The sequence below is a fragment of the Chroicocephalus ridibundus genome, chromosome 7 (genome assembly GCF_963924245.1).
Source record: "Chroicocephalus ridibundus chromosome 7, bChrRid1.1, whole genome shotgun sequence".
Taxonomy (NCBI): Eukaryota; Metazoa; Chordata; class Aves; order Charadriiformes; family Laridae; genus Chroicocephalus; species Chroicocephalus ridibundus.
In genome coordinates this window covers 56,100,834-56,118,005 of record NC_086290.1, presented here as the reverse complement: position 1 = coordinate 56,118,005, position 17,172 = coordinate 56,100,834, and the positions used below count along the sequence as shown (strand labels likewise).

The 17,172-nt window shown below is 41.3% G+C and overlaps 1 protein-coding gene across 2 annotated transcripts; it reads left to right on the top strand.

Annotated features, from left to right (window-relative positions):
• Positions 1 to 806: 806 nt before the first annotated feature.
• On the top strand, positions 807 to 16,765 carry KCTD7 (potassium channel tetramerization domain containing 7). 2 transcript variants are annotated; one of them, XR_010072080.1, is made up of 7 exons: positions 807 to 1,062; positions 2,814 to 2,934; positions 5,341 to 5,533; positions 6,335 to 6,504; positions 8,167 to 8,345; positions 8,855 to 14,407; positions 14,878 to 16,764. XR_010072080.1 is itself a non-coding variant. In XM_063342237.1 (6 exons), exons 3-6 carry the CDS (start codon positions 5,390 to 5,392, stop codon positions 9,229 to 9,231), a joined length of 870 nt encoding a protein of 289 aa, XP_063198307.1. In that variant the 5' UTR covers positions 807 to 1,062; positions 2,814 to 2,934; positions 5,341 to 5,389; the 3' UTR covers positions 9,232 to 16,765. The 2 variants fall into 2 exon arrangements, 1 of the variants encoding a protein (XP_063198307.1); XM_063342237.1 differs by having other exon boundaries at positions 8,855 to 16,765.
• The last annotated feature ends 407 nt before the right edge of the window (positions 16,766 to 17,172 follow it).

The following is a 17,172-nucleotide window of genomic DNA, read 5'->3' as shown; positions in this document are numbered from 1 at the left end:
TTGTTCCTCAAAACCAAAAAGGGTGAAACTGCTTCTGGACACTGCCAGAAAACTTGTATCCTAAAGCTTTGAGCATCTGTCAGTCAGTGGAACGTGATTATTCAAGTAAGGGATTTTTGGGATGGTTTTTGTCTTTTTTTTTTTTTATCACTTCAGTGGTTCTTGGCATACTGAAGGTGCCCTCAGCTTTCTCCACCAGTTGTAAGAGAAGAAATCAATTCTTCCAGAAAAGAAATCTCTTATTTTTTTAAGAGAAGAAATCCACTTTCCAAAATGCTTGTGCTTCTACAAAGTCTGCCTTTTAGGATTTGAAACAGTTTTGGTTTTCTTCTGTTTCTTTTGTTGTTACAACTCCATTTTGAGATCATAGAATCATTAACGTCTATTTGTAAAACCAACAGTGAACGCAGGCGCTTAAGTGCGTTCAGGAAAATAAGTTAATTTCACAGTTTGGTACCGATTTACCCATTTCTTACCGACCATGAGAATACCGTTGCTGGCAAAAGCGGGCCCGCAGCATCCCCTAGTGCCGGCGGCGGGCGGTGCCGCCCCTCGCCTTCCCCCGGGACGGGCCGCCTTGTCCCGGGACCGGCCCCGGTGGAGGGCAGCGAGGTACCGGCAGCGGTAATTAATCGACGGGTTACGGGATGTTTTCCCTCACGGATGAGCAAAAACGAGGAAAAAAACCCCAAACCAAGGCCCGGCCGTGGCTGTGTGAGCGGCGCAGCAGCGCTCCCCGTGAGGGGACAGTCCCGCTCCGCGGCCCCGCCCGCGCGGGACCCGGATGGGCCCTACGTGACGCGGGGGCGCGGCGGCCGCTCCCGCTCCCCGCCGCTCCGCAGCGGGCAGCGGGCAGCCGGTGAGGGCGGGCGGGCCCGCTGCTCCTCTCCTGGGCGGCCGGGGCGCCGCCCCCCGCCACAGCCCTTTTTCCCTCCGTCGGCAGATGTGGCGGCTGGCGGGCGGCACGGCGGCGGGCCGGGCGCGGCAGACGCGGCGGCAGCGGCAGGCGCTTCCCCCGCGGCCCGGCAGGGGGCATGAGCCCGTTCACCGGCGCCCTGTCAGGTGAGGGGCGGGAAAACCCCGCGGCCGGGGGAAGCGGGGGGCGTGGGTGGGGCGGTCGGAGAAGGCCGGTTTGCAGCGGCCGCTGAGGGGAGCCGCTGCCCGGCCCAGGGCCGCCGGCGAGGTGGCGGCAGGACCCCGGCCTGCCCCCCTCACACCACGGAAAGACAACTCCCGCATCTGCAGGCGCTTTCTGGTGAACTCCGTTAGCGTTTAGGCTGTTTAGAAGGCCCTAGAAGGGTGCCAAGTGGCAGTTAATATTTATTTGTCTAATTAATATTTAATTTGCCAGACACCTGGCTTACCCATGCGTCTGGCTCGGTTTCCGATCTCTCTTGGGGGCCTGTGCTGCCCCAGCGGTGCCTCCACGCTTCACGGTGGTGAAACTGGAAAGCAGCTTGAAGCTCATAAAAGCTTGTCCGTGCTGTGAAATTCTGTGTAAAAAAAAAAAAAAAAAAAAAGTTGTTGCTGCCAGGCAGTACAGAGCGGGTGACTGTTACCTGCTGGTCGTTCGGCCTCCCCGCTGCCCTGTTCCTACCCGAGAAGGTGACTGTGGTGATGAGGTTTCCCATCGTATCCTCCTGTATGGCACGTCTTTGCTCTCTGATGCAGAAGTTGAGTTACGCTATCCCTTCATCATACTCTGCGTTGTTCTTTGCTAATGACTAGAGGCGCTGAGTATGTCCAGAATTTTACAGTCAAATGTATAATACAGTTTCCCTGCAGCCCAGGGATCCCTGCCCTTTTTCAGGATGTTTCTTCGCTATTCTGACACAGATTCATTAGAATTAACTGGATGTCCCATCTTTTCTGCTTTATTCATGCATCTGAGTCTCTTGAAGAATGCTGTGGTAGAGACACTGCTAAGTCACGTCTTATTCTGCGTCCTCACAGGGACTCAGTTTCTCTTGAAAAGGGAGAGCCTTCCTAGCAATCTGGTTGGTATTTCCCCAAAACAAACACATTCCAATCAGTTGGTTTTGAATAGTAGTTTGTGTAGGTCTCCTATGGTGGACTCATACATCAGTACCTTGATAATAGTTTGACCATGTAATCATTATGTTACTTTTTTATAGGTGTGTACCTTTGCCAACACCGGTGTAACCTTAGAAAGTATTTAAGAAAAGTTGTTTAAAAGGAAACAGAAAAGTTGAGGGAACAGCAGAGCCTTGAAAAGCTTTTTTGAATCTCAACATCAAGTAAAACTCAATGCAGCTCTAGGGTTGCCATCATTCTCTAGGGAACGAAGCAAAACTTCCAGGTCCATTTCATTTAGTAAGCTTGCTTTGGGGTGCGTGTGTGAGACAGTATCTGAACTGTTGATAACAAAGCTCCGGGAAGTAATCTCTGCCTTTTAAATGACAGGGAGCAGCTTGTCAACTGGAAGGAGGTATTTCTGGTAGAGCTGGATTGTGCTGATGTATGGTTCAATTAAGTATTTGATTTAGAAATAATTTTGCTGATTGGTGATGTTTTCTCATTAATTATCTGTTGATCTGGCCTAAGACGTATTTGAAAATTAAATGGATGCACTTAGTTTAAATAAGCAAAACAAATCCTGTAACTTTAATGTGAGATTTAACAGAGAAATATTTTTGTGCCTAGTTAATTATTGCGTATGCTTGAAGTGGCAAGGGTATTCAGATGGATGCATATTCCCCATGAAGCGAAGAGAACCAAAATGCAGAAAACCAAAATGCAGAAGATTGCATGCCAGAAAACTGACCAGTGATGAGCGTATGTTTTTCTTGCAGGAAGGCTCTGTGTTCCAGTCAGCATACTGCTGTTTCACTACGCTGTCTCTGTGGATGAACAGGAAGTGAAGCAAACCTAGAGAGGAACTTCTCTTACCTTTTAATGAACGTCAAAAAACAGGTTAGACGTGTCAATGATCAATCTCTTCATTTTACTGCCACTAATCTTATTCTTGAAATCCTGGACTAATTATGGGCTGAGATCTTATACGCTAAACGTCACTATCCAGGAGATTGCTTTGTGTGAACATTCCAATAGAAAAGAAGCTTATTATTCATGAATGTGACATAATTAACTTATTCTCTCTCATGTTTTTTCCTAAACCATGGTGTCACGTTGAAGGGGGATTATGAAAGAGGAAGAATAATTCCTTTTTCTTCAACCTTAATTCCTTTTTCTTCTATTGCTGGGAAAGAGGGCCTTTTTGGTACAGTGCCAAATGGATGAACTTACCCATAACACGTTCTGTGGTCCGCGATTCTGATATGCTTAATGAAGCTGAATTTTGTTTATTCAGAGTATATGATCCATTTACATGGAAGCTATGGGACATTCTTGAAAAATTTGGACAATTAAAGAATGCGGTTTTGGTCAGTCTTGAGTTCTTTTGAATAGTCTTAAGAGAACTGGAAATACAGCAATCAAAGCACTGGTTTCAAGTAATGGCATTATAAATAATACATTGACAGTAAATACAGCCTCACACTCAATTTTGACTATACATCTTATAAATTAAGCTTCTGCAAACTGCTTCTTGATGGTAATTTTTTTACCTCCTTAAAGGAGACCCCACCAGAACAATCTTTCATTTACGGTGTATATGTTCTTTATCTGTGAGGCATAGTTGACTTGTTTTGATAATTCGTGATGTCAAAATAGATGTTGTTTCAGGACAAATATTAAAATTGCTAATAGGGTGTGGACATTGAGAAGTCCTTCCTTATTTTCCTGCCTTATGCATTGTACTGTGGTGGAAAAATGATTATGAAGTGAAAGTCCATCTTTTGAACTGTAGAGAAGAGAAGTTAAATACTTGTCTTGAGCTGAGACAGACCTCTTAATAAGCTGCAGTTTAAAAATAAATTTTTGAAACATCACGGTACCTACTTATCTAGGTTTATTAGGTTATTAACAGGATCTGGAATTCACCTCCAAATTTTGGTGAACGAAGACTATGTACACTCCCACAGAGCGTGGAGGTTTTGATCTGATTAGCTCTCTAAAGAGCATGTTTTGGCCAGGAGCCATTCCAGCCTGGGTTCATTTTGAACTTGCAGCGTTTCCTTTAAGAGCTGAGATATACAGATAGCCTGACAATGTGCATAATGACTGTATTAGCAGAATTAGTAAGACAGAATAATTAATCATGGCTATTAAAATCTTATGTCATTTCTGCTTGTTGATTTTGATTGGAAGCAGCCCTTATGAAACATTTATTTAGTCAGTAAATAAATGTACCTGATGTGCTTGTGCAAATATTCCTTCTCTTTTTGAAATGTATAGCAATGTGAGACAAGCAGCTTGCAGGGTTAGAGAGCTGGATAAAACCTCCAGTAGTTCAGTTTCTTTGTTAGGATGTTGTGATGCCACTGGAGACACCAGAGCAATCCTGGAAACAGAGGTACTTTTCACGTAAAAATGCAGTGTAAAGAGAACAGCAGGGTTTCTAGTCTTTCCTACTCTGCACTTTCGATTATTATTTTTATAACGCAGCTTATTGTTAGTCTGTCCCATCCTCTGGTTGAAGATGGACTGTGAAAGCAGTGTAGTTGATGTTGCTGTGCATTTTTTTCTGTGCAGGAAGGGAAATGGATAATAATCAGTAAATGCACAATATAGTATGAGGAGTTAAATACATGCATATCCGATGTGTGCATTTGTGTACAGTGTGAGGCGATGCAGTGGGCAGGAAACTGTCTGTTTTCTCTGTCTGGTTAGAAAGCTCAATTTTCTCCTTTGACAGGAAACACTAGAACTGAGCAGAGAGCCTTTACGGTGCCTGTCATTGTGCACAGCAGGCTCTGAGCCGCTTTTGCAGCTGAAGGTGACAGACTGGGAGCTTGGTTGGGAGCAGGAGTGCGGGGTGTTGCACAGCGCGCGCGGCCAATGAGAGCCTGCATTTCAGGATGCGTTTCTCCAGATGGCCTATTGCGATGGACGGGGTGGAACAGCAGCCACCCAAATTCACCCAGCAAATGACATTTTGCTGCAAAAGCGTGGCGGAGCCAATCACGCACTGTACCGCACAGCCAATGGACGCCGGTCTCTTACCCAGCCACTGGCAGGGGCTCTGTGACTGTTGGACCTTGGTACAGCTCTGCAAACTGCATTCCTGCAGAGACAGTCCTCCCTGAGTTTGTTTCTCAGCACAATAGTCATCCTCGCTGTGATTCATTTCCCAGCAATAAAAATGCCATTGTAAATGATCTGTGTAAAGCCGGGGAGTTACGTGCCTTGCCTGCCACGTGATCTTCTGCAGCTGGTGGGGAGAGTGCCTAAGTAATTTGGGTCTTGTTTCCCATTTAGCATTGCCACGGCTGCCTACCCAGCAGACCTGCTTACGAGAGCCAGAGGGATGGTGGTAGTTACGGGGCAGAACAAAGTGAGTGGAAACCCGGATGATGCCATGTCGAGCTCAGATGCAGAGGATGATTTCCAAGAGCCAGCCACTCCTACTGCAACCCAGGCAGGACAAGCACTACCTCTGCTGCCTCAGCAGGTAAGAGCTCTCTGGTACTGTTCATCTGATAACGTCCAGTTATTGCAGCACGTACTGCTCAGGTGCCAAAGAATTCAGGATTTCTTTGTTGGAGTATTTATGGATATCCAGTTCCATTTCCATTGGTAGCTGAATGGTTGAATAAAACTAAGTCTCGTGAATTTTACTTCAGTAGCTTGACAGCGTTACTCAGAATTTCTATCCATGCTTGGACTTTACAAAAACAAGGAAGTGTTGTTCTGGTGCTGAGGTGTGATACTAACATTACGCATCTTACAGTGTGATACTAAGATGGTAGGCCTGCTATAAACCTAACGTAAATACAGAACCAGTGTTTTTTTCAGTGTATAGTAGTGTAGTGTAAAGGAACCAGCAGAGTAGCATCTGAGTGCAAGTCCCAACCTTGCCCTGAGATTTCCTACCTTGTTTGTTTGTGTTGAAGGGGGAGGGAGGGTTGGTTTTGTTTTGTTTTTTCTGTCCCCAAAAGAGCCGAGAGGAGGCATTCACGCTTTTAATGAATATCTGGTATTAAAGCTAAGTGATTACTGCTCTTTTAGGTTTCCAAATAAAATTAAAACATTCACTGATTGCACCCAGAAGCCAGCCAAAGTATTCAGGTTTTTAACCCTTGAACCTCACTGTCTTGAGGCAACAGGCCAGGAAAGAAGGATTTGTTGGACCAAGTTAAGTCAGAGTGGCAAAGATTGTATGCTGTGTCTGCTGGAAGTTGTAACCCGTTTGGCCTGAACATGTCTGCAAAGGGCTAGAGGCTCATTTCTGATGATGTGGTTGCTTTTGCAGTTTCCAGAAGTTGTTCCACTAAACGTAGGAGGCATGTATTTTACAACAAGACTGTCAACACTGCGACGTTATGAGGACACAATGTTGGCGGCTATGTTCAGTGGAAGACACTATATTCCAACAGATGCTGAAGGCAGATACTTTATTGACAGAGATGGAACCTACTTTGGGTAGGTACAGTGTCCTCAGTAGTATGCTTTAAAACTTGTTACTGAAAAAGATTATTTTTAAAGGAAAATAAGTTTTAACTTTTTTTCCTTATAGTTAAATCATATTTGTGTGGTAGGTAAATGTGACCGACTGGCATCCATGCCTTCAAAACATCTCAAGAGAGGAGTGTACTTCAATTAAAAAACTATTTGTTTTACTCTTAAGGGCCTAAGTTTTACAATGGGAAAAGAAAAACAGGTAATGTTTTGAATTTGTGCGTTGTCTCTAGAGTATCTCCTTTAAAGGTATCAAGTTGTTTTGATGTTTTAAAAAAGAATGTATTTGTCATTGCTTTTCATAGGAGGCTCTTTTGTACAACACTGTTTTTTAATTGATATTACAGTATGTATGATAAAGAGGGAAGGGAAGGAATGCATCTGGGTTTCTTAAATCTAGAAAGTACGATGTTTTCAGTGTTTAAGCAGGATATAATGTAACTGGTAAAAAAGCACAAGGCTCAAAGAATATTTTTTTTAATTATTTTTGCAGGTAGTGCCATATTCTTTTGCTTTCAGGATTCCTTCTTATGTATTTAGCTTTTTTTTTATTTTTAATTAAACTAACCATGATTTTACTAGTATTCTGTTTGAGTTGGTGTGAGGTTGGTAGAAAAGGTAAACAGTGTTCATGGGTTAATGTTCATGGGTTAAGGTCTTTGCCCAAAGCACACTTTGCAGTTTAACTTACATTTCTTGTTTCTCCTTTGTAGACGTTTACTTAACCTCTTCAACAGAGAAGGGTTGAATTACTTCCAAAGCACATTTGGATTGTGCCATAATCTGGGACAGAAATAGATTAAGCCACTATATTTATTGGAAAATAATTGTTTCTTTACATTTGGCAATTTAGAATTGCCTGCCGCTTTGTTGGAAAATCAATTAATTTGTGATGTTATCAATCTGAATTCAAAATGTAGCTAGAACAGAGAGCCAAGTTAGCACGTGCTGTATTTGTTGACATTCTAATGAAGATTGCAGTAATGCTTGTTTTATTTCATATGGTCAATAATAGTTTTCTTGTTTAATGCTTATAAAGTGATTTCTTTACCTGTTAAAAATCTGGTCACTTAGCTGTTTAAGAACTATGAGGAAATGTTCTCTCTATTACTATTATTATTACAAGTGTATATGGCCCTGATCCTGTGAAGAGAATGTCTCCTTTGCAAAAGGACCCTGTATTCAGCTAGAATCCTGGTTCTGTGTGGGATGAAATGTCCACGCATATGATTCTCCAGGAAAATGGAAATGATTATTTTGTCACAGACCTAAATTTGAAATACAGTGACTACAATCTCTTTCCCATGAAATACTGTCCCCTCTTCTATTTTAGGCGGTTACTCCGCCTTGAACTTTTTGCTGAAAATATGATGGGGTGTTTTGAGTGAATTTTGACATTAACAGAAGCAGAATGTGAAACGATGACTTGGAAACCTGAACGTGGCAAATGCCTTTAAAAACATATGTTGGAAATATGACTCACGGTTATTTCAGTTACTGTCTAAATGTAAGGATTTCTATCTCAATAGTATAAACAATGAATATCCAGCCTTTTCTCTCCTTTCTCACCTGTGGCAGTTCTGGTAGAAGCTTGTTACTTAATAGTATTTTTGCCCCTTTTTTTAGAGACATACTTAACTTTCTGCGATCTGGTGACCTGCCACCAAGAGAGCGAGTGAGGTCAGTTTACAAGGAAGCACAGTATTATTCCATAGGACCATTGCTCGACAATCTAGAGGATATCCAGCCTCTTAAAGGAGAAAAAGTTAGACAAGCTTTCCTGGGCCTAATGCCATATTACAAAGGTAAATAAACAAAGTAGTATTGACTGCTGCTTCTAGGGTGATTCAAGTAGTATACACAGTGCTTTCAGATCTGCTTTCAGCAGTCAAACTATTTCCGTTGTATTTGAGAAGTTTTTAATGTACCTTTCGTGCTCGTTAGATCTTCGAGGTCTCTGTGTCAGATTTGTTCCTGCTGTACCCAAGGATATGGATTTTTGTGCTGTCTTAAAAGGGAGCAAGATCTAGGCCACAACATGCAAGGCATATTATTAAATGAGAAGGATTTTCTCCCTCTGCATTTGTTCCGTTAGGAACTGCAATTGAATAAATTTAGGCATATAGTAAGACACTAAGTCACAAGATAACTGAGACTGATTTAATTACTATATATCTAGATACTTCCCGTTGCTGGTAATATTATGTTAAGAATAACTTGTTAAGTGCTGAAGTAATATTTTTCACATTAAATAATTGCATTTGTTTTCTCTTACTAGGTGCTTCATAGTTATTTTCAACTTTTTTTGTTTTAGATCATTTGGAACGGATAATCGAAATAGCAAAGCTTCGAGCTATGCAGAGAAAAGCAAGATTTGCAAAATTGAAGGTCTGTGTCTTCAAAGAAGAGATGCCCATCACTCCCTACGAATGCCCACATTTCAATTCGTTACGTTTTGAAAGGAGTGAAAGTGAGACAAAGCTGTTTGAACATCATTGCGAAGTAGATGTATCTTTTGGCCCCTGGGAGGCTGTAGCTGATGTCTATGATCTTCTGCACTGTATTGTGACAGACCTGTCTGATAGAGGGATAACTGTGGATCATCAGTGTATCGGGGTGTGTGATAAACACCTGATAAATCACTATTACTGCAAGCGTCCTATCTATGAATTCAAGATTACTTGGTGGTGAGTTATTTTATCCAGACCGGTGCAGGGATAAAAGGACTTCTAGACGACAATTGCTTTTAATATTTTTGCAACGTGTCTCTGGAAATGCATTGCTGCTAACATATATTGGAATCAGTCTGCTGAAGTGTTGGCTAACGCTTAGCTGCTCAGCAAAAGGGAACCTGTTACAGAGGTTGAAAAACCTCTGAAATCTTGAAAAACCAGCCTGCAACAAGACTGTTGGCTCAGGTACCTTAACGAGGCACAAAACAAAATCACCTCATGGAAATGATGGAGAGGAGCGTCTAACGTCTTTGAAAAGGTGCCACCTACCATGTGGCTTTAGTATCGTAGTCTGCAAAGCAGATATTGCAGATCTCACGTGCATTATTATAAAGCCAGGGGGCTAATAATGCTGACGTAACGTGGTTGAATTTTACCCACTTAGAAATGTTTTAGTCACTACTTAAACTTACCACTTTATAAAATTGAGTAACACCCAGCACAGAGATTCTGGAAATGTAATTTTGATGTAATAGATAATTTAAAAAAAAAAAAAATAGGAGTATTCCCTATATATTATTAATTGTTGTCACAATTAAGCTATATTTCTTTTTTAATTAAGAATCTGCATTGTGAATTATAATGTTATATTTCAATTATTTCCATTGTTATAAAAAGGAATAGCAGATTTGGAATATATTCCTTAATGCTTTTAGGAATAATAACTGTTCATGGAAGACTTGTGCCTGTTTTTAGCCTTAGAAATTCTAAATGTTTACAGTATCTACAAAAAAAGAAGCTCTATAGAATCAGGTCCTTTACAAAGGCTTTTGGTAAACAAAAAAACCCTATATGTATGTTCCTATTAGCAGAAGTAAGAGGAATATTAAATGTACATTATTTTATTACTAACTCTTTTTACATTCTGTGATACTAAACTTTGTTCTAGAGTTAGAGTCAAATGACGATACTAGACAAGTGCTTCTTTCGCCTCACCTTCAGACAACTAAATCTCATTTTTAACATTCTTCTTGACCCTTCCTGGCATAGTGTCAGGAAAATTAATTTTCAACCTTCATATTCAAATACTTCTCGAATTATAAACCAGTATACCTGGGTAGTAAATTTCTTTCCGCACTGAAAGAGGCAGCCATTGCAGAACCATGTTCTTTTCAGAAGGTTATTATTGCACTTCTGACATTAATAACCACATCCCGAAATTGAATTACTTCATGTCTAAAACTGAAAGGTAGATCTAAACATCTGAAGATGTTACTCTTTTGTGAGGTACAGAAAACTTGAGTATTTTTCAAAAAGACCCCACTTGAAGTGGCCTCAAAATAATCCTAAAGAGAGAGGGAAAGTAAATGTTTGCATATTGCATTCCATTGGATTGGTTAATCCAAGAATATTGCTTAATTAAACTTTTGACCAAAACACTTAAGAAACCTGTTAATCGCAATGATCAAAATTCTCAGTTACCTGAGGTAATTTTTAGAATAATTCAAGGACTTTACGATCAAATTGTCTTGTGAAAAAGAGGCAAATTGTTTGCGTTGTCACACTTCTATGTATTTAATTTAGGAATTTTTAGTAAATTGTCTCTCTGAGGTGGGGCCATATAGCTCTAATGATCTCTTTCCAAATGTTTACTGACAGAGGGTCATTGTCAAGTGCTGAGTTTTGAGTCCAGAGCTTAAATTTTGAAATGGAGGGAAGGAGGAAATTATGTACATTTGGATCTTATTTTAAGTTATTTTAAATTGTCTTCTTAAATATTGGCCTATGTGTTACACAGAGTTGTTCTGCTTGTGTTTGACAACCCAAAATTGAGGCAAACTGAGACTAGTAAAGTATCCCTAAATTAAGAGGAAGCTTGCATGGTTTCTTCACTACTCTGCCGGCTTCATTTTTTTTCCCAGGGAATCTTAAACTGCAAACTACAATTTCTAATAAAATTATGTAAGATCTTAAAGCCGAGGCTTACAAAGTTTTGGCTGCCTGTACACTTCAGACATGTAAGTTCAGGATTTTCAGCATCAGTTTATTTAGAGACTACAATGAGAATTGCAGTTTTACTGGGTTATTTGGTGTTTCTTTGCTCCTTCCCGTATTTGTATTTAAATGGGACGTAACTCTGGTTTGAATTTCAGCACTACTTGCAGAAATGGAACACAGTCTGATTTAACAGTATGATTTTTGGTTTGGCTCTAAGAATTTTTCCATTGTTATTTTAGAGAAGCTATAATGACAAAATTCCTGTTTCGATCATGTTTGCTATTTCTTAATATGCACACACTGATATTTTATAACTTTTTCCTGTTTAGTGCGTAAATAAGTAAGGAAGACTGTCTAACCAAAAAGATAAAAAGTAAAATCTTGGTCTGCATCAGTTGCATCTTAACTGAAGCTTTCATCCTTCAAATCCTCCAGAAGACAGCAAACATTAAGTGCAATATTGAAAAAGAAAACACGGATTCGAGCCAACATGCTTTCATTAAACACATACATTCTGTGTTGTGATCTGTGCAAGTTAACAATATTGTTATTGATTACACTTGTTTTAAGCAGTCTTTGTTTACAATGATTTAGATGATATTGCCTAATATGTATTCGTTTTTTGACAGAAACAGAAGAGTTGTGCAGGCGGATGTCAGGGGAGTATAATCTAATAACTGGTTTATATAACATTATTGACTTATCTTTTCTTGGCGTATAGCGTAATTTTTGAAATTCTGCGTTTGCAACAAAAATGTGAGTAGCTGATCTATTAAATCCATGTTTAAGATGATCGATGTTTTTGTATATCATGAGTGCTTTATAAATGTCTAATTAAACTAAATGCCTATGTAATACTGCTTTTTTTTCTTTACTTTAGGACTTTTCTTTGTATCTGGCTAGGCTAGAGGTTTGCTAGAACATATTTACCTGTTTCTCTATACTTCTGTGTAGCTTTTTTGCCACTTGATCATTTACATAGCTGCTTTTCCACCCCCACACTCCCAAATACTCTGTGTTTGCGAGCTGACACTGTAGACAAATTGGCCGTGCAGTCACGGGTCTCAGGTCGTCAATATAATGTCGCTATGAATATCATGTTTGCAGATCATTAAAAGGACAATGCAGGTCAGTCCATTTAGCTCATTCAATATGAAGGAAATACATTGTTTATTTCGTGTTCTGAGACAGGATACACGCCGTTTTCGGTTCCGAATTGATATACAGGAACACATGTGTTAGAATCAATTTTTTTTTTTTTTCCTAAATAAGAAGTCTCAAGTGTTTTCAAAGCACAGATTGCATATCTGGATTGCAGCGATTACTCTGTTTTTTATGACTACTGGGGGTAATAGTGGGACAGTTGAGGGATAGTTATTTCAAAAGTAGAATTGTTAGCTTTTTTTTTCAGGTTGCTGTGTGTCTGAACAAAAACATAACAAGACTAATCTTTTTAACATCCCCTCTATCTTTGCGTAATCTAGTGGTTTTTAACAGGGAGCAAAGGGAGGTCTTACTATCGGGTCTCTTATTAAGCAAGTTGGCCAGTTTCACAGGACACTGAATGTTTCTGCATCAGTTTTACGCTTGTAAAATAGGAAGGATGTGTACTCATCTTTATAAAGCACTCAAAAATGACATGAAAAGATAGTTATGTGCAGCATCCACTTGATGACTGTTGATTTCAAGAGTTCAACAAAAATTTTAAAATAACATTTAAAACACTTAAAATAACTTTTCAACTTGGTGCAGGCTTCTTAACTTGAATACCACAATACTCTACATAGTTATCAGAAATACTCATTGCTGAACCTCCATCCTCCTTGGAGGAAAGTGAAGGTGTGTCTTTGATCTGGGAAACCTTTGAGCCATTAGTAGATTCTTGCTTGTCCTCGTGGTGCGTGTTTTCTTTTGAGACTGCTGGATTATTCTTTTTTTAAAGCTGATTTTAACCCAAACTTATAATTAGGGATCAATTTCTGCATTGATGAGGGTTGTGGGTTCTTTGGTTTGTTTTGGGGGTTTCCAGGTCTTCGTTATCTGAATAGCAAAAGCAGTAAGTTATTGCAGCAGAAAGTTCTGCATACGCCCCTTTAGATGGATTTTTTTTAAGTTCAGGAAGTCTGTCTGGGAGACACCTCACGATGTAATATATGCAAATACTTGAATTTGTTGATGTGGATATTTTTGAGGTTTTGTTCTTGTCGTTCCGTTGTGTAATATTCTTTCCTGAACCTAGCACGAGAGTTAAGGGTTGAGTTAAACATTGGTTTTCTGATAAGCCTGCTTATGCCTTAGATATCCCCTACCCCCGTTTTGTAAAATCACTGATCCCAGAGGTGTTCAATATATGAAAAAGTAATGGCTATTAGAGTTACAGGAAAATCAAGAATCTTCCTTGATTCTCAATGAGTCCATTAAGGGAATCGGTCCATGTTAATCCAATTGCCGTCTCCGTTCTTCTGCTCCGCTTGGCTGCCTGTCGCTTCAGCAGTGAGACAAAGCAGTCAGGGGTTGGGTCTGGCTGGCACAAGTCCTTGAAGGCAAAAGGCAAAGACTTCTGTCATATGAGAAACGTACTGATTTGCATAAGCGCGTAACCCGGCCTTCGCTGAAGTCATGGTTAAATTCCCAGCAAATCAGAAGGGTCTTGATATTTCAAACTGTTCTAAACGATAGCTTTGTTAAACCTTAATCTGTGTTGTGCCAGACTGTTCCAACATCTGCATTGTGAAAGACAGAGAGGTTGCCCAGTCCTTTTCTTTATGGTTCTCGGTGTATCTGTGTTTTCCTCGTGAAACCTGAAGCCGAGCGAGGTTGCAGATCACTGCCCCCAGAACTGAATATAGCCTATTTCAAGTCTCTCCTGTGCATTGGGCATGCGCTGGTTTGTGCAAAAATGAAAGCGGGAGGGAATTAGTTCTGCAGTGTATTTCCCCAGGGACAATCCTCACTGGCTCTGAAGGAGAACTTCGGTGAGATCCTGAGCCACACGCCCCCACATCGCCGTTTGCTAGATGAAGCGTAAGAGGCGTAAGGAGATGAGGTGTCCAGCCTGAAGATTCACAGTGAGACCATGACTCTGACTGGATTCCCCCTTGGAATCCTCACCCCTTCCTCTGACCTTTAAGATGTACAACTCCATGGGCAGGAAATGTTTTACTTCTCTCTGCTGCACCCTCACATCTGGTTGCAAGGTGAATACTTAGCCTGCTTTAAACTAAAGGGATTGTTTTAATATTACAATATGGTGACTGATAGTTGCTAAAGAATCAATGAAAATCTTATAACTGACAAAAATACCTGCATAAATTAATTAAAAAAACTTATTTATAGCATAATCACTTTAATTTCACTCTTCTGCTGTATTTTTTTCTAAAGACTGTTAAGAAATGTAAACCCTTACTTCTTTTAAGGGCTTCCATCTGTTTCATAGTAACATGTCTTCAGGCTAAACACCTGGATTTTGGGCTTTGAGGGCCTTGTTTGCTGCTTGCTATGAGCTGAAGGATGAGTGCAGGATCTCTCATCTCTTCGCTTTTTTTTCTTAAAAAAAATAATTACTCATATACTTAAAAGTTCATGATGTTCGAGCTTCATTTGGCATTTGCAACCCCTGGGAGCCTTCCTTCCCAGCTTTATTCTCACTGCTCATTCTTGTTTATAGATGACCCGGGAGAGGGGACATGATGAGGAAGATGATGGAAGTGCCAGCAGGGAAAGTCTCCTGTCAGAGCCAATTGTTGGCACTGCAGAGTGTTTTTCCCGTTTTATTTCCAGCCCTGTGCTGGGTGAGGCAGAGGAATGTTCATCACTGTTTATGTGAGGATCCAGTTAGCCCAGCTCAGCTCGACTGCGTTCATCTGTTTTCTGTGTAAGTGTGTCGTGTTGTGATTTATCGAATTCAGTGGGAAAATCCAGCGGCCGTGGACTGCGCTGGGAAATGCAGCAGTGAGGGGTGAGGTGGCTGCAGGGCTCACACTATTTGAATTTCAGCATCATTATTTAGAGGTCTGAGGGCCTTTATGCCACAGCTTATGCGTTGGATCTTTCTTTTCTGCATGGCGAAGCAGAGTAATCAAGTTTGGGATGCAACTGCCTGGTAGGTAAGAGAAGACTTCAAAGCGAGGAATGCGAAAAGATGGTCTCTTAACTCACCACAAATCTCTGGGACATGGTATTTCTTTCAGTTTCTTCATTTAATAACTACTTTATTCTGGATGATTTATAAACCCCACTGGCTTTAAGTTATGATGGGTGTTACTGAACCCTGGAGCTGTATTGATCTCTTTCGTTATAAATGGTTGTGAATTGTTTTTAGGTTGTTCAGTCACAGCAGAGAGGACCCAGGATAGTTCTGCGTTTTGGGCTACGGAAACATAATTCCATTTCACAAACAGAAAAAACCTCCAGTCTTTCATTATCTTTCTGCAAATAAGCTAGATTTCAGAGGGTAATTATGTCTGTTACTGTCTTCTGTATATAGTCGTCTTAACTGGAAACTGCTTTCCAGAACAGCAGTTCTTACTCCTTTTACTTACACGAGCTTAGTATAAGTTTACCTACACTTTCACTGTGACTTTTATAAATGGATTTTGTTTTGCTGAATTATAAATTGTATGTGTCTATGCATTGTAACCCGTAATGCCTTTGAAAATCCAGCCTGGATGTTAACGATCAGGGTTTGGAATTATCTCCAAATGTGTTTTATTTTAAGTAAGTTGTGATGTTTAATACTGTGGATATTGCAGTGTATTATTTCTTACTATGTTTCGCTTCTCAGTTAAGGTAATACATAGTTAAGTTTTTTATTTAAAATACATAGAAGACAAATGTGGATATAAAGTTTGTGTTGTGCAATAAAAGGATGTAATACTGAAAACTGCTGGAATCTGGCTAATCTGGTCTGCAGCCACTGCACCCCCTTCTTCACACCCCCTGTCGTTGGAGTTTGCTTTGCACGACTGCAAATGAAAATAAAATACACCAGTCTCCGGCCCGGGCTTCGTTTAACGGCAGCAGCCGCTCACTCGCTCATCGTCGTTTCCTTCGCAGATGGCACTGACGCAGCGGCTGCCATCTCCTTCGGGACACCGACCGGTACCACCTTGTTTCAGTTCTGCTTCTGTCCCTCCGCGAGCAGCCCAGGGACGGGCTGTGGCTGAGCCTGCTTGTGCAACGCTCAAAAAGAAAGATACGTTTCTGGATTTAGAATCACAGAACTGTTGAGGTTGGAAAGGAGCTCTCAGATCACTGAGTCCAACCATTAACCCAACGCTGCCAAAGCCACCACTAAAACGTGCTGCTCAGCACCACGTCTGCCCAGCTTTTAAGTATCTCCAGGGATGGTGATTCCACCACTCCCCTGGGCAGCCTGTTCCAGTGTTTGACAACCCTTTCGGGGAAGAAATTTTTCCTAATATCCATCCTAAACCTCCCCTGGTGCAACTTGAGGCCATTTCCTCTTGTCCTATCGCTTCTTACTTGGGAGAAGAGCCAGACCCCCCCTGGCTACACCTTCCTTTCAGGGAATTGTAGAGAGCCATAATATCTCCCCTCAGCCTCCTCTTACCCGGCTGTTGGGTCGGACATATTTCCCTCTTCTTTCTGCAGTAACTAAAATAAAGCCTTGCCGAAGCGATCCCTGCTTTCGCAGCTGAATGTCTGCGTTGGGCTGGGGGGGGGGGGGAAGAGACACCGAAACCAGCATACGACAGCAGTGTGTAAAAACGAAGGGAAAGAGGAATAAGTTTTAAATCGCGGTAGCTATTTCTCTCTCTGCTGCTGCCAGCACTAAGGCGCCCCGAGCGCCGACGGCAGCCGCCTGTGTCTGAGGCAAAACCGGAGCGGTTGGGGGCTGGCGCGGCGTGTCCGAGGGGAGATGAGGGATGGGGCGGCTCGGTGCGCCCCGGGGGGCACGGAAGGAGCCCCGGAGGGACCCCCGGGTCCCCGGCCCGGCCCC